Raw genomic sequence first — 26,876 nt, forward strand, 5'->3', positions numbered from 1 at the left:
AGGTATAATGGGTCTAATATGTAAGTTAAAAAGGAATAAGTAATAATGACATTGTTTAATTATTTCGGCAAACGTTCCTGCTTGATTAGACCACACAGTATGACCGAAGTTTTGTTGGGAGTTTCCCATGTATAAACAGCACAGAGATTTCCAGGCTATTATGCCTGGAAACCGTGCATTCTGGACTAAATAGAAATGATGTGAAGGTTCTCAGATTACATAAAATGTGGTCATATACGTGTTATCAACCTTAAACAAATAATACACTTCCCGTTTTGCTGATAAAACGATGTATTTAACTAATAATTCTTAAAAAACACATGATACATGTTTAACGAAGTGAAGAACATTGCAAAAGTTTTTCATTTCACGCAAGAAGTCGGCGCGAGATTTCTGTTGACAGCTGGTGAGATACGGGCGGGTCGAGTTACCTCCAGCCGCAGCCATGGGAATACAATGACGGAGACTTGCCGCCAGTCTAGGTAACCCAACCCTCCTCAGGTTCTCGGTGACTGGCTCTTCACAGTGACTACCGGCACACGGCACATGGGAGCCAACCCCTACTCTACGAAACACGTATGACGTGGTCACATAAGCTCCGCCCACTCATGTTTATTTATGATTTCTGTGTTCTTAAGACCATTGTAGGTTTAAGGGCACAACACACGTCCAGGCTTCCGTAGTTCGAGACAAGCAATTGTCTCATGTCGATATACCAAGGAGAAGTGAACAATCCGTACCCACGTTTTGGGGGACTCAACCAACTGCACCTAATCAACTGGACTTGTACCCCAAAAGGCATATTCGCAAACAGTGAAAATACATATGGTTTACCGATTATTATATTTTATCTTAAATTCTTGAAAATCAGTCAGGAATAAAGTTAAGACATTGTTGCAGACGTTTTGTTTCTTTGAGTCAGCCAAATAATGTATATTAATGCTGAAGGTACGAATTTGCAATTTTCGGTGAGTACGAATCGTTGTAGTCCTTACAAACATATGTCTTCATTCCACGCCATCGGGTACTATATACATGTTCATACAAACTAGTTTACTTATTAAAATTAACTCAGAGAAACTAATTAAGAAACTCAATATTAGACGATATGTGTGTGTGTGTGTGTATTTAAACTATCTGAACTTTCTGCCACGGACACATTAAGAAGAGACCATTATTTTATGTGAACTAATGTTCTCTGATATCGGGCTTCATGAACACGTGCCTACACCTTCCCGGACAAAAAACATAAATCGCAATAAAACAAGATTATCGTTCCCCATAAGGGCCTTCAGCAAGGCTACATCTGGCTGATGCAAGAAATTGTCAACATGGAGAATGTATTGTACTATCGACATGTGTTAGTAAAAAGAAAGTCAAAGTGATTAGAATTTTAACAGATCATATGTTAAAAAAATCTCAATGTATGTAATTATTTGTTTCTGCGTTCCAATTTATATATGTCTCGTTTTGAATCCTTGTTCACATTCAAAACAAATTCAATAATCAAACCTCCCTCAAGCCGACAACATAAATGCGCATGCGTAGTGGTCCACGTTGGGAATATTGAGAACGCAAACCGGCAAGGCACACAGGCGGATTGTTGCGTGAAGTCTTATTTAATTTGTCAACATGGTGTTAGATATTGAGCTCTTCCGTGGCGACAAGGGCGGAGACCCTGCTAAAATCAAGGAGAATCAAGCCAAAAGATTTAAGGATGTTACGTTAGTGGACAAGGTAGTCGACCACGACACAGCTTGGCGGAAACGTAAGTTTGGGAGTTGACATCTGCCTGTTGAGGCCAAGTTTAGACTATGTGACAGGTGATGTCGTAATCATGTGCAAGATAATGTGTAGTGTCTGTTACAACTCATATATCATGCTTAACTAATTCCTAAGACATCGGGGCTGTGGGGTAGCGTAGTGGTTAAAGCGTTCGTTCGTCACGCCGAAGACCCGGGTTCGATTCCCCACATGGGTACAATATGTGAAGCCCATTTCTTGTGTCACCCGCCGTGATATAGCTGCAATATTGCTATTATCAGCGTAAAACTAAACTCACTCACTCACTCCTAAGACATCTGACCCCCTCCATGGTGTAGTGGTTAGAGCGTCCGCCCGGAGAGCAGAAGGTTGCGGGTTCGATCCCCAACCGCGTCATACCAAAAGACGTTAAAATATGGTACTTGTTGGTCCCGGTCTGGCGCTCGGCATTAATGGGTACAACAAGGACTGGTCGGCTTGGAGTGAGTATAATGTGTCTGAGTGGGGTATTCATGCTTCACTGCGGCATGGTATCTTGGTGGGCTAGCACTATAAAACCAGCGTCAGTCTGGGCTAGTACAAGCAGCCGCACATACACATACACACGAATGCATAAGAGCGAAATATTCTCAAGCACGACGTTAAACCCAATTTCACCTCACCTCACCTCACCCCACCTAAGACATCTTGCCCCTCCTTAGGTTTGAATGAATATGGTGTGTTCATACACTGAGGCGAAGTTTGTAATTTGTCCTATGGTTTTTATAACTATTTTAGGATCCTGATATATAATGGTATACAGCTGATCATTCTTTTTTTTATGTATTCTGCAATTACGAATGTTTTATTATATGTTCATTATAATGAATAAATCTTAACTCATCAGTTTACTGTTGCATTTCTGAGTGAGTGAGTGAATTTTACACCGCTTTTAGCAATATTCCAGCAATATCACGGTGGGGAACACACAAAAAATGGGCTTCACTCATCAATACATGTGGGGAATAGAAACTTGGTTCTTCGATGTGGTGAGCAAACACTTTAAACGGTGCCTGTTGCACTTCTGAGAAACATAATACCTGTGAAGATCCAGGTTAGAATTGGTCTTCAGCAGCCCATGTTTGTCATAAAAGGTGACTGACACGATCGGGTGGTCAGACTCACTGACTTGGTTGACACATACTTGTATCCTAATTGTGTAGATCTATGCTCATGCTTTTGATCACTGGATTGTTTGGTCCAGAATTGATTATTTACCGACCGTGGACGTATAGCTGGAACATTGCTGAGTGCGACGTTAAACAACAAACTGAAAAACATATTGAATGAAAATAAGATCAAACATAAGATTACGTCTGTTTTGCTGTCTGCAATAGTCTAAATCTTATTATTGATTGTATACTTCTTTTCTTTAAGTGAGGTTTCGAGCAGATTTGCTGAACAAGCTCAAGAACATGTGTAGCAAAGTTATTGGAGAAAAAATGAAGGTTGGTATATTGTATGTATGTTATCATGGGTATGTGACAGAATAAGTTAGCAGGTATAGTTAGTGGGCAACCTGCTATAAATATCCAACAGCTGTTTCATCATTCCTAACAACTTTGATATTTATTCATGCTGCCAACCAATGCTTGTGTGCTTTGACACATGATGATAATCATGATAATAGGGATAACTAATTAACTAACAACTAACTCACAGTCCATGATCAGCCTATCATGACTTACATCATGTTTGAATGACAAGCAAAGGAGGCTTGATTCAGGAGTGAGAGTGGGTATATCACTTACTTGTGTGCTGGCGATTATGTGGCACATTCTTGAGTGTGTGGTTTGAATCCCAGATGGGACTATACCCCAAAATGTATCAGAATGTGCACTTTCCTGCAGAAGAGTAATTCCATGCATAAAATAGTTTCATGTCTATGTCTCTGGTGTGATTTCCATAGTACTCTTCAAGTCTACTACCCATCATGTTGATATATGTCCTTTTGTGAGTAATGTCTGACATTATCTAAACCATATGATCTTGATAATTATTAGACGTCATGGATATCTGCATTTCTGCATGTCTATACTTTTTTCATTTATTCAGATGATTAGTACTTAACATTCTTATAGCTTTACCTTTTCAATATGGCAATATGACAAGATATCCAGGAAACACAATGATTACACTGGTGATGTATGTCAATCTTACTTCACAGAAAAAGGAAGCAGTGGGTGATGATTCAGCAGTTCCTTCAGAAGTCCTGGACAACATGGATAGTATTACACAAGATCAGCTAGCAGTAGGCATCCCTCTGCATTCTTTGTCGCAAAGAACTGTCTCAGCAGTCTATGCTGAAAACATTTGATTCTACAACAAGTGCTAACCCAAACTTGTCTAAACCATTTTGAGTAGATTTAAATCATTTGTTTTCTACCTTAATTATTTTAAGTGTGATTAGCTTGACTTTCTACCCATTTAACAGACTCATCATCAGCCTGTCTTCAGGACTCCAAATTGCTTGTGTTGTGCTGAAACCAGAACTAAGTACTTTCCTATGAATAAACAGGATAACTACCTGGTAAAGACCAGGTTCACTGAAAACACTTGGGAATACTGTAATTTTACATTGATCACAGGGTTTGACAGTGAACCAGATCAAGAAAGTACGAGTCGAGATCGATGAAGCCATGAAGAAGAATGATTCTGATCTGGCTACAGAGGAAACCTTGCGGAATGAATGTCTCAAGGATATTGGCAATTTGATTCACGAAAGCTGCATTGTCAGCAATGATGAGGTCAGTTTTTTACATCATCTTTATTCTGATTATTTCCTTTGTGTTTCAAACTTGATAGTTCTTTTTCATAGAGATCGTCCTTGGGGTACATATTATGCATTTTCCGGGCTGAAAATGTCCTGTGACAGTTGTATCAATGTTTTTTTTAAAAAATATTGTACAATAAATAAAAATCTTTTTATTTATTATACGGCCCCAACCTCGTGGAGTTAACTCCCGTTGAGCATGCGCACCAACTGGGTAAGCACCTAGGCCCGTATCATCATTCCTTCTGCTGTCACTGCCGTGAACGGATGTGTCGTGCAGAGCTGAACTCTTTTGAAGTTAAGAGAATGATGTCTGGGACGCCACCACCGTGGTTTACGCACGTGTTGCTATTCCATGGCGGGAAGTTTAGCGTGCCACATGGTTGTCATATTGCGTTTTAACCAACTATTATAGCTACATGCTTGCGTGTTTGCTTTCAGGCGTTTTCCGGTTGTACTGTCTGCGGGCAAAGTATTCCCCGTGCAGACCATCATGATAAGTGTCTAGTGTGCCTTGAAAAAGGCGGCCATAACCCTGACACGTGCGAGATATGTATGGGCTTCTCCCCCCGCACCCAGAAGAGGCGGGCTGCAGACTTTCTCTTCTATCGGGAAATGCGAGAGGCGGGAGGGGAACTGACCCAGGTCCCCCTGTCTAAAGCTAAAAAGCCAAAAAGTAAAGGCAAAAAGGCTAAATCTCGCAGTCAGTCGCCTTCAACTCCTCCTAGCGGTTTCGACATGTCTCTAATCATGCAATTATTCCAGCACCACATGGACTCGGTGAAGTCCCTTGTTCACGAGTCGGTTGGAGGTCTCCGCCAGGAGTTCCTCGCCCACTCGGAGCAGGGGACGGAGAGTCTGGGGGTGGGATCGCCGAGCCCGGCCCGATCCCTCGGCCTGGAGGCATCTGTTGATCCGTTGCCTCTGGCTTCGGGTCCCGACGCCTCGGCTGCCCCGGAGGGGGAGGCTTCGCTCCCAGTCCCCCTCTCGGAGTTGGCGCAGGGTCCCTTGAGGATTCCTTGGGTTCCGGTCCCTGCGCCGTCCCGCCCCATGAGAGCGGAGGAACCAGTTTTGCCCGGTCTTCTTCCTGCGTCCCGGGACCGGAGTTCGGGCGTGGTGTCGGGCACTAAAGCAGGGCGCTGCTTCGGTTCTTCCCTTCCCTCTGTGTCCGGTGCCAGGCCGCCCACCGGGTCGGGGTTCGGGTCCTCTTCGTGAGGAGACCCAGCCTCGGGCTCGGGCGACGAGTCCATGGACATTGGGGATGTCGAGGAGCCGGAGGGTGCCTTCCGTTTCTCGACGGCTCTGAGGGAAGTCCGGCAATGCATTGCCGAGTACATTCCCCAGGCCGCGGTGCCTGCCAGCCGCTTGGATTCGACTGAGTTCCGCTTACCAGGCGAGGCGTTTGCCCCTAGGCAACCCACGCAGACGCTGCTCCGCATTCTGCCGTCCTTGGTGCTTACCAGACCCACGAGGAGGTTTACCGGAACGCTATGCAGCAGGTGCGGGTGGTGGTCCACGAGGCCTACCTCTCCTCGATTCAGAGGTCGGCCCTGGAGGCGGAGGAGCCCGCTGGAGACGTTTCTCAGCATGTTGTTCTCCTCCGTCAACTTTCCGAAGTGCAGGCCCACCTAGCGAGCGACTCCTTGCGGTCGGCCGCGTCGACGGTGATGTGCGCAGTCATGGGGATGCGCAAGCTGTGGCTGTCTATGTCAGCTACACAGCAGACCTTGCTGGCCCTCCCCTACCGTCTGGGAGCGACGTTGTTTCCTGGGGCCCAGCAGGTCATCCGGGAGGTTGCCGCTGCAGCTACCTCCTTCAAGGACTCCAAGGCCTTGTTGGAGCAACCGCGGTCTTCTCACCCCCGCGCTCCCGTTCCGGCTTCCTCCTCTGGGGTGCAGCCTACACCCGAGTCTGCTGGCTGGCTTCGGCCGCTCGGCAGGGGTAGGCGGAGGAGCCATCACGCCAAGGGTAAGGGCAAGGAGCAGTCCTCTTCGACTGGCTCCCAGCCTTTTCGCGGGCGCGGGAGGTCTGCCCCGACCTCCCGTTAACCCATCAGGCTGTAGACGTGTGTCAATCCCAGTCAGCTCCGCTACTCGGGACCACTCACGCACTCTTTCCCAACATCCCAGTGGGAGGCCGCCTCTCTCTATTCCTGCCGGAGTGGGAGAAGGCTACAAGCAACACTTGGGTGCTTTTCACCGTCAGTGTCGGCCATCTACCACTGTGGAAGCGGGTCCGCCAGACTTCATCGGCATACGCCGCACTCCGGTGCCGTCATGTCAGGTACGGGCGGACATACTGCGCGACGAAGTCCAGGCTTTGCTGGACAAGTCCGCTATAGAGCGCATACCACCGGGCGAGGAACAGGCGGGATTTTACTCCACGTACTTCCTCATTCCGAAGAAAGACGGCGGGTTCCGTCCCATTCTCAACCTCAAGGGGTTGAATCGCATGCTAGAAGTTCCATCCTTCAAGATGGAGACACTGCGCTCGGTGATCTCCTCTGTTCAGCCCGGCGATTGGCTCACGTCAATCGACCTCAAGGATGCGTATCTGCATGTGCCCATACATCCATCGTTCAAGCAGTACCTTCGGTTCTCTTACGACGGGATGCATTACCAATTCAGGGTGCTCCCCTTCGGCATATCCACTGCCCCCCGGGTGTTCACGAAGCTCATGTTAGTGCCGGCTACCCTCGCTCGTTCGCAAGGAAGGCGTTTTTACCCTTACCTCGACGGCTGGTTGCTCGGTGCACTAACACAGCCAGCGAGCCTAGATTCTACTCACAAGGTGATAGACATTCTAGTTCGACTGGGGTGGATCATCAACCTCAAGAAATCTGACCTGGTACCCACCCAGGACTTGGTTTTTCTCGGGGCGTGGTTCCAAACTCACAAGGATCTTGTTTCCTTGTCGCCCGACCGGGTCACAAGAGTACGGGAGATGGTGTCTTCGTTCCTCTCCCAGCCCCAGGCACCAGCATGGACTTGGCTCCATCTACTGGGCCATATGGCGGCGACTATCTCTGTAGTGTGGCAGGCGCGGTTGAGGATGCTCCCTATACAGCAAACTTTGGCGAGTCTGTGGGCTCACTCGGAGGACCTGGAGCGGAGTCTCGCAGTCCCCGGGTGGTTGTCTCCTCACCTTCAGTGGTGGACCAATGTCGGGAATCTCTCCAAGGGGGTCCCCTTGGAAATCCCGACGCCAGCTCTTACAGTTCAGACCAATGCGTCCCTCACGGGCTGGGGGGTGTTCTGGGCAGTCTGTCGGTGTCCGGACTCTGGTCCGAAGCCGAAGCCCGCCTTCACATCAACGTGTTGGAACTGAGGGCTGTGCGGTTGGTTTTCGAGCGCTTCCCGAGAGCATGTCCAGGGCCAGGTGGTTCGCCTTCAGTTGGACAACCAGACGGCCATGTCGTACATCCTGAAGCAAGGCGGCACGGTGTCCCGAGCGCTCCTCCGGGAGACATGGGACTTTCTCCTCTGGTGCGACCAGTGCGATTGTCAGGTACTCCCTGTTTATCTCCCGGGGCTGGAGAACGTGCGAGCAGACGCTCTTACTCGCCGGATCCTGGCCCCGCACGAGTGGATGCTCGACCGGCAGATATTCGGAGTTATCTCCCAGTTGTACGGGTCGTTCCAGGTGGATCTGTTTGCATCCAGTGGGACGAATCAGACACCCGTGTTCTGGTCTCGAATACCGGACCCGGCCTTCCTGCTGGATTGGACGGGCAAAGTGCTCTGGGCGTTCCCCGTGTCCTCTCCCAGCTGTCCACCCAGCCAGCTCAGCTGCTTGTGCTACTGGCACCGCTTTGGCCGTCACAGAGCTGGTTTCTGGTAATTCTCAGGGTTCTGGCTCAGCCTCCTGTTCTATTACCTTTGCGACCAGACATTCTCACTCAGAACGGCGCGCCACACCCCAATCCAAGGATTCAGTGGGTGGCTTGGCCTCTGTCAGGTCTAGCCTCGAAGCACGCGTAATTCCTGCAGCAGTTGCAGACACAATTCTGGCTTTGAGGCGGGTTTTGACAAACGTTCAGTACGAGGATAGGTGGTCCCGCTATGCGCGCTGGTGTTCAGATAGGGGGTTTGCAGATCCCTTTTCTGCGGATTTAGTCCGATTATTGGAGTTTTTGCAAGCTCGTTTGGAAGAAGGCCTGGCGGCTTCGACCATTCGTGGCTACTCCACCGCTATTTCCACTTTTCACACCCCTGTCGATGGTGCTCTTCTGGGGCAGCACCCTCTCGTACAGCGCTTTTTAACCTTGGGATTTGTCAGTTGTGCTCGATTGGCTGTCCGGTCCTACGTTCTCATGTCTATCGGCTATTTCCATTCAGTTGTTAACCTGGAAGGCTGTTTTTCTGGTGGCGGTAACATCTGGGCGTAGGGTTGGCGACTTACATGCTATGTCGTCCGACCCGGGGCTGACTGTGTTCCACACTGATCGTGTCAGTATTGGCCTCCCGGATACTTACCTCCCGAAGGTCGATCACGCTTTCCATGTGACACCTCCTATCGAACTTCCTACTCTTACCCAGCCTTCCACATCGGGGACCTCTCCTACGAGCACTCACCCATTGGATGTCCGTAAGACTCTCAAGGTCTATATCAAACGAACACGAGGGATCCGTACGGGTACCCATCTGTTCTGCTGTTACGGTGGCGGGAAGGCTGGGGTGCCGGCGAGCAAACAGACCCTGTCTCGCTGGCTTGTCTCGGTGATTTGTGCTGCTTTTGAGGCTAAGGGCAAGCCTCCCCCTGAGGGGTTGAAGGCTCACTCGGTCAGGGCAGTAGCCACGTCAAAAGCTTTTGCATCGGCACTGCCCATTGAAGAGATATGCTCTGCCGCTATTTGGAGCCGGCCTAGCACTTTTATCCGGCACTATCAGCTCGATACACATTCACGTAATCATGCGAGCTTTGGCCGTTCTGTTCTCTCCAGTGGACAGTGTCCTGCCACCCTGACCGTGTGAGTCTTGGTTCATTGGTTTTGTTGACGCTGCTGTTCAATATTGTGTTTTATTGACATGTCCGCTGTTGGGTGTATAACATCCTTTCGATCCTCTACGGAGACTATGGTCGGTCGTGAGCGTTTTTTCCCCCCTACGGTGCTCTCTAATCGACACAAGGTGGGTGGGGTTTGTTTACATTCGCACCATGTGCGAATTCTTATGCTAACCTGCGAGGTTGTCTATGAGTACATTTCCTCCCTGTCGGTTACCCTCCCATAATGCCTCTCGCGGAAGCGCAAACCGGGACATGTGACAGGTGAGTGATTATGGCGTCAGTTACATTAATCTTAACGATCGCTATTTGTGTGTGCTTTGACAGAATTCCCTCCTCCCTGGCCTCCGGTCTTTGGGAGTCTGTGTTTATGCATAATATGTAACCCAAGGACGATCTCTATAAAAAAAAGAATTAACCAAACCTGAAGAGGTTTTCAATTCTTTGAAGAGAATCGTCCTTGGGGTAGGGCCTCCCGCCTCCCCGCAATTCTGTTCACTGATTTATTCAGCAGAAGGAATGATGATACGGGCCTAGGTTGGTGCGCATGCGCAACGGGAGGTAACTCCACGAGGTGGGGGCCGTATAATAAATAAAAAGATTTATATTTTTTGTACAATATTTTTTTTAAAAGACATTGATACAACTGTCACAGGACATTTTCAGCCCGGAAAATGCATAATATGTACCCCAAGGACGACTCTCTTCAAAGAATTGAAAACCTCTTCAGGTTTGGTTAAATTTTTAGAACGATATACATTGTGTTTGACACTTCTACAAAAATGCTTCATGGATTGGAGGGAAAGTTTGCAATGACAGAACGAGATTACTTGATTTGAGTATCGGAAGAATATATACACATTAAGTGGGTACAATTGTGCAAGATCTGTTTTCCTTGACTGAGTTACACAAACGGCCAACGTTACAACTGTTCTTTCAGTTCTTTTACAAAATATTACCTTAATTATGTGCACAGGCTGAGAACGGAATTGAGCGTACATTTGGTGAAACAGAAGTGACGAAGAAGTATTCCCACATTGATCTGGTGGTGATGGTGGACGGTGTCGATACTGAGAGAGGGACTGTCACAGCTGGTGGGCGAGGATACTACCTCAAGGTGAAGGAATCATTTCTAATAAAGATTTTGTATAAACATCACCACGATCATCGTAACACTAGCTTGGGGAAAATACAAATTCCTGTGGACTTGGTGAAATTTCCCAGTGTCACCATTGTTTTAGCATTACGAGAGAATTTTACTTTTACCTTAGTTAGTAAACTTTTGAGTTTAGTTCTAACCCTTTACAATGAAACCAGCCCTGTAAACATAAAGGCATTCTCTTCCCACAGAGGTTATTGTCATATCTTCCTACGAACCTCTGTTCCAATATGGCCATACTTCCCGGTTCTCGTAAAATCCCCTAGCGGCAAAAGATCGTAACGCGAATTATCTCCCTTCTTTCTATCCAATCAGAACACGTGTTACATCGACTTAGATTCAACTTGACTAACACAAGCAAATGTGGGGCCACAAATATCCCCCATCTGCCGGGGACTTGTGTTGATGTTACACACAAGACGTTTAATGGCTAGCTTGTCCGTTGTCAACGAGGGCAATGGAGACGCCACTGATCCGCCATAACATGACTGAGTTCTGTCTAGAAGAAACGTTTGCGCATCGCGAAGGGGAAGAAGTTTAGTTTTCTCGAAGCATACGGAAATTACCGAAGCCTTGCGAATGATCACTTTTGAAACAACGTCACTGATTGCACAACTAAATCTGATTGCCTCCAATCACGAGTCTTGAACGCTCACAGCATGAAAGGGCCGTATTAGAACAGAGGTTACGTAGGAAGATATGACAGGAGTAACCTCTGTGGGAAGAGAATGACAAAGGAGGAATCAAGAAATATGAAACCATATCACTTCATGACATCCTGGCATCAAATAACAATACAGCTTTTCTGTTCCGTCATGAGTCAAATTAGATAATATGTAACAGATTAGAGATTATATTACACAATATTTTACTATTATGAACTATGTATTACATATTACATATACATGCAATGTGTACAAGTAGTTGTAGTGATGAATTGTCCTTGTTCCAGGGCCCCCTAGTCTTTCTTGAGCAGGCCCTGATCAACCATGCCATGCAGATGTTGCAACTTCAGGGCTACACTCCACTGTACACACCCTTCTTCATGAGGAAGGAGGTGATGCAGGAGGTGGCTCAGCTCTCCCAGTTCGATGAGGAGCTCTACAAGGTCAGTGTCTACCTGGTACATGTAGGTAGGAACACTCAAGCTGGTGGGATAGTAGGAGGTAACGCAAGTACAAATAAACAGACTGTGGGAGAAGTTGTGCAATGCTGTGGCAGTACTTATATCTCCTGGCTAAGTCAGTCTGATATTTGTCTGACTCATCCACCTGGTCATTGACGTAACTGGGGTGGTAGGGTAACCTAGTGGTTAAAGCGTCCGCTCGTCACGCCGAAGTCCCGGATTCGATTCCCCGCTTGGGTTCAATGTGTGAAGTCCATTTCAAGTGTCCCCCGGACAGGCATGGCTGTAGTCACATGACCAGATGTAGCCAGTACAATCATGGTTACTGTTTCTTGAGTTCCTCATACAGATGCCTGTGACACTCTTGCGGTTAAAATATAACATAAATATATGTCAATATTTAACAACAGTTTGAAATATGAAATTCTCTTTTGCTTGAATTTAAATTACATCATTGGATTGTGCCAGTAAAACCTAGACATTTTCTTGATGTAGGTTATTGGCAAGAGCAGCGAGAAACAAGATGACAGTGATATTGATGAGAAATATCTAATTGCAACCTCGGAGCAACCTATTGCCGCGTTCCATCGTGATGAGTGGATCCCAACTGAGAATCTGCCCCTGAAGTACTGTGGGTACTCCACATGCTTCCGCCAAGAGGTCGGGTCACATGGCCGAGATTCAAGAGGAATCTTCAGGGTGCATCAGTTTGAAAAGGTGGGATTAACATGCTGCATTTAGTTGCCAAATTAAAACTACACATTGTCATCTGTTTTTTGTTAAAGTCTTAGGGGAATTCTTGATCCATGTATTGTGTTCTTAATGATGTGATAAGAGCAATTTGTAGCACTCCTAACATAACAGTCAGACAAATGGACTTGTCTTGTTTTAAAACAATTACGTAACAGTAAGTCTTAAAAGGTTTTTCTCATATTTTCTGACATCTTTTCATTGCAGGTAGAGCAGTTTGTTGTGACTTCACCAAAAGAGAACTATTCTTGGGAGATGTTTGATGAAATGATTAAGAATGCTGAAAATTTCACACAATCGCTTGGCATTCCCTATCGAGTGGTGAACATTGTCTCAGGTAGGATGTACATCAGAACATACAATTTCATGCAGTATTTTGTGCATTGCTGAAATTAGCCATTTTTTCTCAAGCTGAAATTCCTAAAGACATTTTTTATGAAGAGAATATATTTCTTATTCTTAGGTGAACTGAACAATGCTGCCTCCAAAAAGCTGGATCTGGAGGCATGGTTTCCAGGATCTGGTGCCTTTAGAGAGTTGGTGTCGTGTTCAAATTGTACAGACTACCAGTCAAGGAGACTCAAGATCAGATTTGGCCAGACCAAGAAGATGAATCAGGAGGTAAGGAACGAAGGTCATTACTGCAAGTAACAGATTGGTGTAGTAACAGACCGGGTTGAATCCCCACATGGGCACAAGTGAAGCCCATTTCTGGTGTTCCCGCCCGGGATGTTTGCTGGAATATTGCTAAAATGTAAAACCAAACTCAGTCAGTCAGTCAGTAACAGATGCTGGCCAGTCCTTGTACAAATGTAAAATAATGTTTACTCTGGCTTTTGTTTTCCGACAATGGAAGCTGTCCAGCTCAGTAACACAACACAGCAGCAAATTGTGCAGAATTTATGTTCCATATGTGGGGTTGTTTTCCTCATGGACCATGGGAAGGTTTAATGAGACCCTGAGGAATTATCTGTCCTGCACAAAGGAATGGTATAGGCCATGAACCAGGGCAAGTGACTGACATCATTTACATCCCTGTATGGATTCCTTGTTAGAATTGGTGACTTAATGCATCAAATAGCCAGGTTTGGTGAACTGACTCTGATAAAAGCATGGAATGCTGCTGTTAGGATATAAGATTTATCACTGGATTGTCTGGGTCAGAGGTGATGTTTTTACTGACTTATGTCATGTAGCTGGATGTTGCTTGGTGATAAACAATAAACAATGTATATTCCCATGGAGAAGAGGGGATGTGTAGCAGATAATCTGTAATATCGAGTCTGAAGTGGGTTATTCCAGATATTACTCATTATTTTGAGGGGCATGGTTGGCCCTGTTGTCAAGAGTACCACAATTTGCTATACAGAGTTGTGTCCCTTCATATGCCGGGAACCTTTCCTCCCACAATGGACTGACTTGCTGTGATGTAACAGGAAACTGATAAATGCTTTGTTAAACCTCAGGGGTGGAAATAATTTTAAAATTGCTAGTGTACTCCGGTACAGTGGCACATGTAAAATCACTTGCCCTGATAATTTTTCCACTATACTGGCCGATTTTCTTGTTGATTTTGTAAATAAGCAACATAATTAACATTGGAAAGTCAAGTGGATACCGGTACAGCATGATATAAAAATTTGTTTGCCCAGCATAAAAAAACACTGGGCTGGGACGTCGGCAATGGGGTATTTCCACCCCTGAACCTGCTCATTATTTTAAGAAAGAAACTTGAAGAAACATGCATGATAAGTCAACCCTACCAGAAACAATAATGTGTGACGTAATATTGTTCTCAGACATGTCAGAAACGAAGCAGTGTTACATCAAATTGCCTTAACTTGCAGTTATCCTTTGGGAATCTCTAAAAATGAACATGTCCAATTATCAAAATGTTATTATGCACATTCTTTCTACACTAATGTGAGTAATATTAAGGAGTATTTGCTGGGTTTTCCAGGTGGAGTATGTACACATGTTGAATGCTACCATGTGTGCCACAACTAGAGTCATTTGTGCCATCCTAGAAAACTTTCAGACAGAAGACGGAATTCTTGTCCCCAAAGTCCTGGCTCGATTTATGCCAGAGGGTAAGGTTACATGGAGAAACAGATTTCATGAAATGATTGCATTAGTCTTTTTTCTATTTTTTTATGTTACATTCCATGGCAGGTAAATTTTTGACAACTGCCCAAACTGATTGGAAACTGTAGTGTCATTGTGTTTAAGTAACTGCTATGTAGGTTTTAGAAATGACCTGTCATAAGTTGTTATGGTTACTAACTGTAATTGTTGTATTACTTAATGGAAACAATTCATGTATTAGCATCAGTTTGTGTATGTTGGCAGTTGAAAGGCTGGGCCTAGATTTTCGATGCTCTCTTAGCGTTAAGATAGTCGTAAGTTAATGTTAATGTATGGCACTTACAACTATCTTAGCGCTAAGAGAGCATAAAAAATCTACGCCCTGCACTTATATAAGTGAATCATTCAAAAGTTACATAGTAAGTAAATAATTCCCCTTGTTTACCTGTATAAGTGACATTGTCACAGATATTACATTTTCAACATTTATTATTATCACTAATAATCAGAATTCAGAATTCTCTTCTCATGTTATGAAACAATCAGTATATGTAGACTTTGTAATTCTTGTTTCTTATTGTACTGCTTTGTATTTCAGTATATGCAGAGAAAATACCATTTGTTAAACCTGCCCCAATTGATGAACAAGAGAATAAGAAACAGAAAAAAAGCAAAGACAAGAAGAAGAATTTAGAGGAAGGTGTACAAAATATGGACATCAAGAAATAGACTCGTGATAAGCATGACACATGCTCAAGACAATGGGACCTTTACACAAATGTGCAGGCTGTTTACTGCAATTTATTTATTTCACACCAAGTGCTGACATGTTTTCATCCCTAAAGTGAACATAATGAACAATTATTAGTGTTATTTTGTTTAGTGCTTTCTCATCATTGAAGCCTTTAGAATCTGAATCTCTACAGGTCTTTAAACCTTGGAAGATGTCATTCTATGAAGCTTGTCTTTTATTTTATTTTATTTTACTTTTCACAAATGATATCCTTTAGTACTGAGAATGAGTAACATTTTTTAATACATTTATGTAGAAATACCAATGTATCAGGCACTAGTTAAGAAACTTACATGGTCTTTTCCCTCAAAATGTACATGAATGGCTAAATTTCTAGAGACAATCTATTCTACAATTTGTATAGAAAAGTGTGAGTTGTTTACTTTTGGAGAAAGTATCGATCATGATATTGCATATTTGAAATTTACATTAGAAATCAATGTTTTTTATCAAGACTCCTACATTAGAAATCAATGTTTTATGACACGGTTAAAGGTTGTTTTGTTCCTACACATCAAAACCTTTTATGAGTTTCAAATATTGCATATTTAATTCATTTCTTTTTTAAGTTGCGTTCTTACACTGGTGGACATGTTGAACATACTTGGGTATGTTGCAGATCATAAGGCAGAGTATGCTCAAACACTTTGAATCTAAGCCTGAGTTGAGAAATATTTCACTAGCAGTGTGTGCTGAAATCTACTAAAATGGTAAAAGAGTTTAAATTAGTGAACTGACAAGTAGTTGTAACTGATTATGTTGTCACGATGAATAACTCTCACTGTAACTACATTGACCATGCTGGTTTGTGCAATGTAACCTTCATACATCTGTAACATGAAACAGTGCAGAAATGTGAATTGCAGGTGAAATGTCAATTAAAAAGATGAAACTGAACACATCATATTGTTCTCATTTTAATGGTAAGCTGATAGAACAGGCCGTGGGAGAACAGATGACAGAAAGTGAACATGTGCGATGGGCTACTGGCTACTTATTGTTGCTGTCACTGATTTGGCTTGTCAAGATTCAATAACAGGCTGCCCTGATATAGCTGAAACATTGCTGACTGTGCTGCTATACAACATTCACATCCTAATAAATGGTGAACAGTGGGTGTTACATCCCAAGCATACAAGGATCTGCTGATCGTGGAATCAGATTTGACAAGTATTTAATCATGGTCATTTCAGCACTAAACCTTGTACCTTCTTTGTAACTTGGTTTCAGCAATAAAATATCAATTTGAAAAAAGAAAAAACAATCCAGTTGAACAAAAGAAAATGAAACAAACATGATATGTATTATAATTAAAATAGTTTCAGAGGTCCAATCAGAAAATGTCTGACAGTTACGTATCAATAGTTATCCAATCTAAAAAAGTCTAAGTATAAGTAAAATCCTACTGAAAATATATTTGTTTATTTGATCAACACTACTGAAAAAGGCTAAAAGGCTTCAGAGATGTATATGTATCGGAAAGTGGCCTATGCTGAAAAACCCAAAGGAATGTGACTGTCCAGATAATGTACAGGGATACACAGAATGTCTGCAATGGTTCATGGTTGGATATCACAATTTGGGCAAATTGCTGAAGGAAAGCTACACCTATACTTGCAGACATTACTAAAAACAACGAGACAAAATTAAGAGACTGTAATTTAAGGCGCACTTTTGTGTTGTCTTAATTTGAAATATGTTGAATCGAAATGCAATGCATATCTGCAAAAGACGAATTCAGTGGTGTCTGAACTGCTTATATTTTATGCAGGTCTTCAAAATAAATTCAGAACTGAGTGAAATTAGCCTGGATTTGAGAGATTCAGTAACTCTGAAACAGAATATACCATGACCGTATTCATGGTGCACAAGCTGTGAGAATTGTTGACAGCCATTGAGATGAACACAACCAAACAGAGGAAGTAAAATCTGTCAAGACGATAGCGGGGCGGTGGGGTAGCCTAATAGTTAAAGTGTTGGCTCATCACGCCGAAGACCCGGGTTCGAATCCCCACATGGCTACAATGTGTGAAGCCCATTTCTGGTGTCCCCGTGCCGTGATGTTGCTGGAATATTGCTAAAAGCGGCATAAAACCAAACTCACTCAGTCAGTAAGACGATAGCGTCACAATATCGTCAACTGGTTATAGCGTAGGAAATCGAATCGCTATTGATGCCAAATTAGAAAGCTAGTCTCCCTGGAGGTCAGTTTGAGACTTCCGCCCGTCTACCCCCTTAAATTTCATTCTAGTCAAATTAAATCCTATCACCTGAATATATATTAATCATCTGATAAGGATGGGTTTTAACATGTTTCTTTGTATCTGAACATATTGAAAGACATATCCAACTTCTAAAAATGCCACTCAAAGAATTTTTTCCTCATCGTTAAAATTAAGGGGGATACAGGCGGAAGTCTTACCCAGTTCGATGGCTGGTACTTCAAACCAGGGAGAATACTATCCGCTGATGAGAAGACGAACTGATAAACCTTACACCTAACATGCAAACAGTAAAATTTTAAACTTATACTATCTCACGGCATGCACTTCTCTCTCTTGATTCGACACTGAGTGGAAAGATGTAAACATTTTTCCCTGGACCTCTCTTGTCCATCCGCCCAAGCACTCCATGCTACCCTCATTATAAGACAGCTTCATAGCTCTCATGCAAAGCATGCAGCATGCACCACTAGCTGCCCACATTACTATCTCCAAATCATTCTCTTTCTTGTCGCACACGAGTGTGGACGTATTTTGCTTTGCTCAACGTTTTCAACTTAGTCTACAACTAAGGTAGGTCTACTTCACCGCCGAGACGCCACTATTCGACTTGTTTGCATTCAACCAGGGAGACTCTATATGTTGTAGAGTATCCCTGATTCAACTAAGCAACGCCTCCATCTACTTCGTTGAGATCGGTTCTTCTATCGAAGTCACCACCTCGGACTTCGTCTTCTCGTCAGCATGGGACTTCCTCTTCTATGCACTCGAACCGTCAACCTAGATCTCCTACACGATCGACTGCTGCATATCGTTCAAGATCCAGGGATCATCATTCTTGTTATGATACTTCCCCTCCTTGTTCCTGATCTCGTCATCGGGTCTCCATATGTGCGTCTACTTCCGGTTCGTCCCCGTCCAGACATCAATATGGTTCTACAGATAGGAGAGCTACACAACGGGGCTCCGATTATAGACCTCAGCGTGCTACGACTTCTGACGGGGCTCCTGCCTCCTCGCGTGTCTCTAGTCTACTCAGATTGTACCTGATTCCTGGACTCCTGCGCAGGAAACTACTCCTCCCCCAGATCTGGCTGCGATGTTGAGTGCTATTTACTACTGTTTGGAAACAGCAACAGTCTGCTCCGTCGATAGGGACCGAATGCGCATTCAACGAACTAGCATTCGTCAACGAACCATGGCTGCATCTAATTAATTGGCATTCACAGAACCGAAATTCGCCAGACCGGCTGTCCTCGAACCGGAGATCGTTGAACCAGCATTTATCGAATCAGCAGTCACTGAATCGACGTTTTTCGACTTAACTAACCGTCCCATGGTTCATCGAACTCATCCAAGTATCATCGTCGAACCGATTTGGCAGGGCGGTTCGCCGTGACATCGTCGAACTAATTCTTCTGCACAGAATGGCTCATCTCCGAAGAACCACATCCCCTAACTGATTCACTACAACATCCCCCTACTAGTTAACCAGATCGATATGCTCATCAACGAACTAGTTCGTCGGGCCAAACTGAGTCGCCGCACCAGAACCGGATCATAGTACCGTTTCAGATCTTACCTCGCCGAGCTAGATCACTTAACCGATCCTGGTCATCGAACCGTGCCAGATCGCAGATCCAACATCGTTCGCCGAACCATCAGTATTCACCGAACTGCCAGCATTGCCGAACCATGCCGCCTTTAAGGTACAGCAATAATGTTGGTTCAGTCGACACACATGGTCACTTGGTTACAGCTACAGCTATCAGGCGTAAGATCATACTCACTCACTCATCTACAACTATCTTGAGCAAGATACCAGATGCTCTACTTACTACATTCAGCTTGACGGATTAGAACTTGTCAACACTGTGTTTTTACATGCTCATCTACATACGGTCAATTATACCAGCTGTTAATTAAACTCTACCTGCTTTCAACACGATGTTAATATTCAGGGCATTTGTGATACACTGTATTCCTCACCACGGAGTGGCATGCTCTTAGCATGACCATTCGACTTGGCTCTCCGGATTACCCTACGGCATGTGAGGCGCTAGAAGATTTTAGTCACATGATTTATCCCACTTGGTACCCACTTTCTGCTGATTGAACAGATGAAGTAGCTCTGTCAGTAGCGCAGACATCTAGATTACGCCGGCACTTGACGCTCTGACGATCCCCGATCTACTTTCTCCACTCTCAAAAAAAAACCTGAGATTTTAGGCAGCAACTTGACCTGGTCAGGACATGTCAGAGATCACTGGCCATTAATGAGTAAATATTTAAAACATTCAGATCCAAAACATTGCGAAACATTTGAACAAAATTTAAGAACACAACTTCAAACCGAACTTAACAATCCAGTTAAATGTAAAATCTTTGAAGGGCATGTAGAAGTGAAATGCATAAGAAAAGCAAGATTTATGGATGTCAACTTCATTCGCAATATAGAAGTTGACATCCATAAATCTTTGCTTTTCTCAGTTCAATGTAATTTTCACCACGATCATTCCCACCACCATTACCACAATTGAACCAACCATCAAGGTTTCCGAGTGTTACGAAGCTTTCCGAATGCTTGTCAAAATACCGGTTTTCCATCAGCGTATCGCAATACGTATCGTTTTCATGTCTGAACCGGTTAATACCGGTAAACCGGTTATATTGCGCAGCCCTAATCAAGACACTGACTGAATACTTTAACATGAAGAAGTCTCATTGCAAGTTATTTCGTCAAAGCATGGAGAATATAATACGATAGTCTATATCATTCGTAAGCGAAATCACCAACTGAATAAAGAAATTATTAAGATAATTTTCTCAGTCAGATATCTGAGGCTAATATTGGCTTTGTCGGGATACACCCTTCTTTTCGCGAACCTCTTGTGTCATCTCTGTGTGATAGTGATTCCTGAACACCTGGTGTCATCACTGTTTGATAGTGATTCCTGAACACCTGGATCACACAAAGCAGTATGGCCCAACTGTATTTGTGGGTATTTAACGTTGGCTGAAACGGCCATTCAAGCATATTCTTTGAACATGGCACGGAGACGATTGTCAATCGACACTAGGAATCAGATTATTAGTATGCATACCGCAGGAATGTCCTTTAAGGCGATTGGACGAAATCTTGGCTACCATTACACCGTCGTTAGCCGTTTAGTCCGGAAGCATGCGCAGACCGGAAGTGCAATGGACCGTCCAAGGTGTGGAAGCAAGGCCTCCTGTTACTACACCGCGTACGACATGCACGCCGAGAACCCTTCAGTACAAGTCCTCAGCTGAAAAGACTGTGGTTACCCAATCGGCCCATCAGCACCAGAACAGTCAGAAATCGTCTCAAAGCGGCAGGATTAAAGGCAAGAAGAGTCATTAAACGTCCCTTGTTGAGAGACCACCATAAACGTGCACGTTTGGCATGGTGCTTAGCCACACGACACTGGAATCTGAGGACCTGGAGGAAAATCCATTGGTCGGACGAAAGCCGCTAATTACTTCATGTTACTGATGGACGTACACGTGTTTGCGGGCATAAGAACACAGCTTATACCCCCAGGAACATTCTACCAACTGTTAGAGGAGGATCTGTCATGGTGTGGGGATGCCTCTCTCAGCTGGATTTGGTCACCATCAGGGGCAATTTAACGGGAGCTCAATACATCCGGGACGTCCTACAGCCAGTCGTTGTCCCCTCATTTCGATAACCATCCACTTGCTACATGACCTCAGTACATGGACGATAACGCCAGGCCTCATCGATCACGTGCCGTAATGGATTACATGACGACCAATGTAGTGACAACTCTACCCTGGCCAGCGTTAAGCCCAGATCTGAACCCTCTGGAGCATGTATGGGACATTATAGGGTGGTGAATCCAGGCACAGAACCCTCCAGTACAAAATATACATCAGTTGGAGGCAGCTCTGCATGCTGAGTGGTTGTTATTGACCCGAGAACAGATCCGACGTCTGACTGGAGGCATGAGACGTAGGGTGGAACGTGTCATCCGGGTACGTGGCGGGTCCACCCGGTATTGATTAGTCTCACTGAACACGTACACTAGTGTCGTCAAGGAACATTTTCATGTGACAATATCAATGTCAACACCCTTTCAATTGACTTGCAGCTCCATACTTTTGGTTTTTTTGTTTCGGGGTAAAAACAGTACCTGTGATAACATTACGTAATCGCCAGTACATTCTAACCACAGCTCACCGATGTTGTGTTTCTGTCTTGCCTGATGGTTGTTCTATCAGATGGCATTTGAATGTCCGAGCATTTAGGGCCATTGCGGACCTGACATGTTTTTTGCCATTTGGCATTGTGAAAATACCAGGGGGTGTTTAACTTTTTTCTTTATGTATACGTTACAGGGAATGTGTGAAACCAGGGATTTCACGTAATCCCTGAAAGAGTGAGGGATTTCATGTATTACCTAAAATTTCCAGGGATTTCATGAAATTACTGAAATATTAGCTCAGGGATTTCATGAAATCCCTGTAAGCCCTTATTGAAATAGAGAACACCAAATTTATAAAGCGAGTACATAGTATATGCTGAAAAAATTCATTTGTTGGGACAAGATAGAGTGTTATCATACAAACTATTACACTTCAGTAGCACTATAAAACATTTACAACGTATCGATTTACACTGGTTAGGACAACAGTTACATTTCTGGAAACCCTGACCACCACAATTCGACTCAAAAATCACAGCTGTGTGGAGAAACAGTTCTTTGTCCATTGTCACATCATTCGTAGAAAGAAGACGCTGAGGACAAACATGAAATATGGTTTGAAAAATACCTTTTCCTTCCCAAACCCATATCCCAAAGCTCTTCTTCAACAGCGGGATGATGTATATTCCAAGTTATTTCTATGAATGGTCTAGTCTGTTTAAACTTAAACGTCTATTTTCAATAAAGAAAACAAAATATTTGAAAATCCTCACTAAATTTTTAAATGCTATATCACAGTAAAATGTTGAGCCATTCCGTACGGAATTATGAGAGACACTTGTGCCACAATATACAGAGTATAATATATGAATATTTAAAAAAAATGCAATAATAAGGGTACAAGTTACATTAAGAAGATGTATACAAATTTGCAGTACGTTCTTTTAAGAATATTAAGGCAGATTTGGCAGATAAAAACGATACACCTGGACAAGCTAGAAGAAACATTTTTCGACATACCCAGATTTTCAAGAAAAACATCTAAAGACGTGTACATTTAGATAAAAGTTGCAATCGCTCGTCAGCATACAAAGGGCAACGCAATAAAACATGACACTCATCTTCAATAAAATCTTTACAGTTTCGATTCTAAGCGGCGCTACCGCACATCTAAACAAAGCTATTGCTTTTCTCATAGAGCGAGACATTACAATGAACATAAAAATCACTGCAAAAATCCACTTTTAAAGTACAGTACGTATGTAACTTATTACCTCCCCTACCAGTTAAACTACAAATTGTAAAAGGACCTGTTTCCATTTATAAACGAAATCGCTAAAAACAACGTCTGTAACTTTTGAAACTACAAAAGGAATATTGATTAAATTATTAGTCATAACAAGAAGATGCACTAGTGTGATGCTGCGATAAGACATTGGGTCTCTCAGGTTGTCAGCTCCAGACTTAGCGGTAGGGATAATGATCCCTGAATCTTTCAGGGATTACGTGAAATCCCTGGTTTCGCACATTCCCTGTAACATATATATATATACGAAGGTCGATCAAAAAGTACGTGGCCTAACTATATTCTCGATGTCCAATGTTTGAAAAGCTTCCATTTTATTTTGAAGGAATCGTTAGCAAAGCCATATGCAAAATTTCACATGTGTGGGTAATGTGGTTAACCAGATATTTGTCATCACAACACATTGGGGTATAATATTTCTAACAAAATTGCAGAAAATGAAAAACGATTTGTCTTTTGGTACTTCTTGGATAATGGTATGCCCTCAGATAATGTCATATAAAATATGTCCAGTATAGTATTGGATGACTTCCCGTCATGATCAACAGTCAAAAATTTGGATTGCCTGATGTATATTTAGTCGGGGGATATTTTTTAAGGACACCCCCATTTTAATCTTTCAAAAACATTGTGTCCAGATATTCAAGCTGGCTCTGTTTACAGTATATTGTGAGCTGACACTTGTGTGACCATTCAGTATTTAGTTTGAACCCTTGGCATCATGTATGCATAAGTGAAAACATTAGAATAAGCTATGCCCTTATGATTACGTCATCTGAAAGGGGGGATGGGTAGTGTCTCCAAAACAAGCTCTTTCAGTCAACATAAAGGGGGGAGTCACTTTAACAAGCGATATTTATTTCAAATTGCATTTTTTATGAACTTTAATATCTAAGTGTGATTCTATGGGACTTCTATCAATCTCAAACACACAAAATATTTCTTGCATATTTTGCATTTATTTATTTTTTGCTGCATTTATTGTAGATTTTGCGTTTTTTTTGAGGGTACCAAGATAAAAGGTCAGACAAAATGGGTATGGTGAGACTGGAACATAGCAAAACCAAATTGCTTGAGCTTGACAGACAATATGTAGAAAAATAAAACATAAAAATAACTGCATTTGTATCGTTTTCTTGGTGATTCTACATACTTTTTGATCGCCCCTCGTATGTACCTGTCATATTACGAAACGTTGTACATCAGTGCATGGGAATTCAACCAGGCCTTCAGGGTGGCTAGCGAATACGTTTACCACTGTGGGGCATCCCTCACAGAACTTACCTCTAGTCAATGGTTACTACACCCGTTGTTTAAGATCATATCACATTGCAATAAACCAGCAAGCTCGAACAAAGGTGCACAGTAAATTTTCACACGTTTTCACGAGAGTTTCACCGGTCATTTAATAAACTTTCAGGACACAAAGGGCATGTGTGTGTTTGAAAATAACAGGGTACTGCAGACTGTGCAGTACAGTTCAATTTCATACCACTATGATGTCTTGGATGTCAATTCAACACTATACAATGCCGTCCGGTAATTCCGCGCACCTAAGCACATCGATCGCAACACGGCAACTAACGTCTCTTATTTTTGTGGTTTACGTGACTTAACATGCTGGTATGCATCATATTTACCTATGACTATAAGATTCTAACGTTGCATTATGCCATACAGTTGACCTTACCGGCGTTCGGACGACATCGTTTGCTGTCCGGTAATTCTGCGCAGCAACTGATGCGCATAACATCCAGCTGGAGATCCGAAGTATGGAAGCGTATTAGGACCAGATTATTTTCAAAAATCACATCATCAATGTAAGGAAGATTGTTTCATATTAAATCCAATTATGAATAATGAAGAGCAAGGTTAAAAAGTCTGAAGAAAACGAGTTTTCATAACTGTCAATTTATCTGTCAATTACTGTTATTTACATACTTTTAGGGATTAAAAGCCAGTCCTTTGTAGAAATGTCCCGATTTCAAGTGTAAATGTGGTAGCAGACGATGTTTACCTTCGATACGGAAGTACGCTATTGCAACTGCGCAGAAATACCGGACCCGCCGAATTACCGGACTCGCTTGAAGCGAAGTTATACCCGAGTATATTTCTCACAACAAACAAGAAATAGACACTGGGAAATGGTGAATATGTTGTCCACATGTTGAGACCCACAAACAACTGGTTTCAAAATGTATTTCTGCATCTACTTACCTTAATGTCATTTTCAACTTGGAAATTCATCGCAGAGAAGCCTTCAAAATATCATTTTCAAACATGTTTTCTCAACATTAATTGCCGAGCGTAAACAGTAGAGACACCGAGCAACTGTGCCTATGCTCATTGTTTTTCGGCCCCATGTTAAGTCTGACAACTTTGTTTGAAATAAAGGTGGTCGACCCGGTGCAGTTGGTGACTATATTATACGTCTGCTTCCTTTCATGGCGTCTGGAATTAACGCGCACCAACAACTCGTGCAACGCATGTGAGCACTGATTGGCTAACACGTATTCACGACACCACGTGATGATATTGGCGAACACCATTTGTGACCAACTCGTGCTATTCCGAGAAAAGCCGAATACCTTGGAGGTTACGGAAAGGGGCGACTGGTGACATGCGTGAAATGTACAAGGCCTGAAATATGAACTGACATTGGTTATTGTAAATAATCCACAGCTTTAAAGAGGTTTCGATGTTGCAACTGGACACTGAAGGAACCAATATGCGTATAAATAAGCTTAATATTGAACTGTTAGCCGTACATTTCATATGACCCAGCAAAACTATTACGAACTAAATGATGAACAATCTTCTTATGAACTATAACCTACTGTTTATAGTTTAGAACGGAAGTTGATAAATGCCACACCATATACGCTATTCTTTGGGGTTATGTTATAAGCAACCAAATGGTGTCATCGTTTTCATTTTGGCTCGTGCAAGATACAGCAATGTTTATATACTGTAAGCCATTAAAAACGCAATTGGTATTTGTTGTCCTGAAACTCACAAAAGTTCTATTGAAGATTTTTGCCTGCGATACAGAGGATGGAGGGATAAAAGGCTGTTATTCTGGCCCATTTCGAGTTCGAGTCCCGGAGCATTCCTCATACATGAACTTTGATACTTAAAACTGAACCTTTGACATTTCTCGTAAACACAACCACATTCAAGAAACACGTTGTGCACATGCATTACCTGCACCCAGGCCCTGTAAAAGCACAAGGAATTGTGGAACTCAATCACTTTGAGAAAATGCCACACTTGACACAAGACGAAAGGAATCAGCTTATCGGTATAGTCAGCCAAGGTGCTTCAGATGTGATGATTGCCAGGCACTTTAATGTGCATCCATCCACTGTAAGTCGACTCGGACAACGTTTTCGGGCTACCGGAAGTGTTGCTGATCGTCCGCGACCTGGTGCGCCACCTGTGATAACAGCTCGACAAAATCGCAATATCCGAGTTTCACACTTGCGAAATCGGTTCCAAACAGCTGATGATGAGGCAAGGAGGACAATTGGGACAAGTCAACGTCATTTCAGCGCCCAAAAGGTGCAAGGACGCCTTGCTGCCTTCAACATCCGGTGTCGTCACCCGTACCGTGGTCCAACCTTATTGCATCGCCACAGACTTGCCAGACAGCGATGGGCAGCAAA

General features: G+C 43.4%; 1 protein-coding gene across 1 annotated transcript; it reads left to right on the forward strand.

Annotated features, from left to right (window-relative positions):
* The first annotated feature begins 1,587 nt into the window (after positions 1-1,587).
* On the forward strand, positions 1,588-15,429 carry LOC124274423 (serine--tRNA ligase, cytoplasmic-like). Its single transcript, XM_046709793.1, has 11 exons — positions 1,588-1,768; positions 3,181-3,251; positions 3,971-4,054; positions 4,392-4,550; positions 10,557-10,697; positions 11,692-11,847; positions 12,361-12,582; positions 12,823-12,952; positions 13,079-13,236; positions 14,576-14,705; positions 15,299-15,429. Exons 1-11 carry the CDS (start codon positions 1,633-1,635, stop codon positions 15,427-15,429), a joined length of 1,518 nt encoding a protein of 505 aa, XP_046565749.1. The 5' UTR covers positions 1,588-1,632.
* The last annotated feature ends 11,447 nt before the right edge of the window (positions 15,430-26,876 follow it).

This window comes from Haliotis rubra, unplaced genomic scaffold (assembly GCF_003918875.1).
Source record: "Haliotis rubra isolate DU_JTF1 unplaced genomic scaffold, ASM391887v1 Scf1902, whole genome shotgun sequence".
Taxonomy (NCBI): Eukaryota; Metazoa; Mollusca; class Gastropoda; order Lepetellida; family Haliotidae; genus Haliotis; species Haliotis rubra.

Coding starts and splice junctions, on each gene's coding strand:
- LOC124274423 (XM_046709793.1), top strand. CDS start 1,633: ATGGTGTTAGATATTGAGCTCTTCCGTGGCGACAAGGGCGGAGACCCT. Junction 3,252..3,970: donor TTATTGGAGAAAAAATGAAG/GTTGGTATATTG, acceptor CTTACTTCACAG/AAAAAGGAAGCAGTGGGTGA. Junction 14,706..15,298: donor GGCTCGATTTATGCCAGAGG/GTAAGGTTACAT, acceptor TTTGTATTTCAG/TATATGCAGAGAAAATACCA.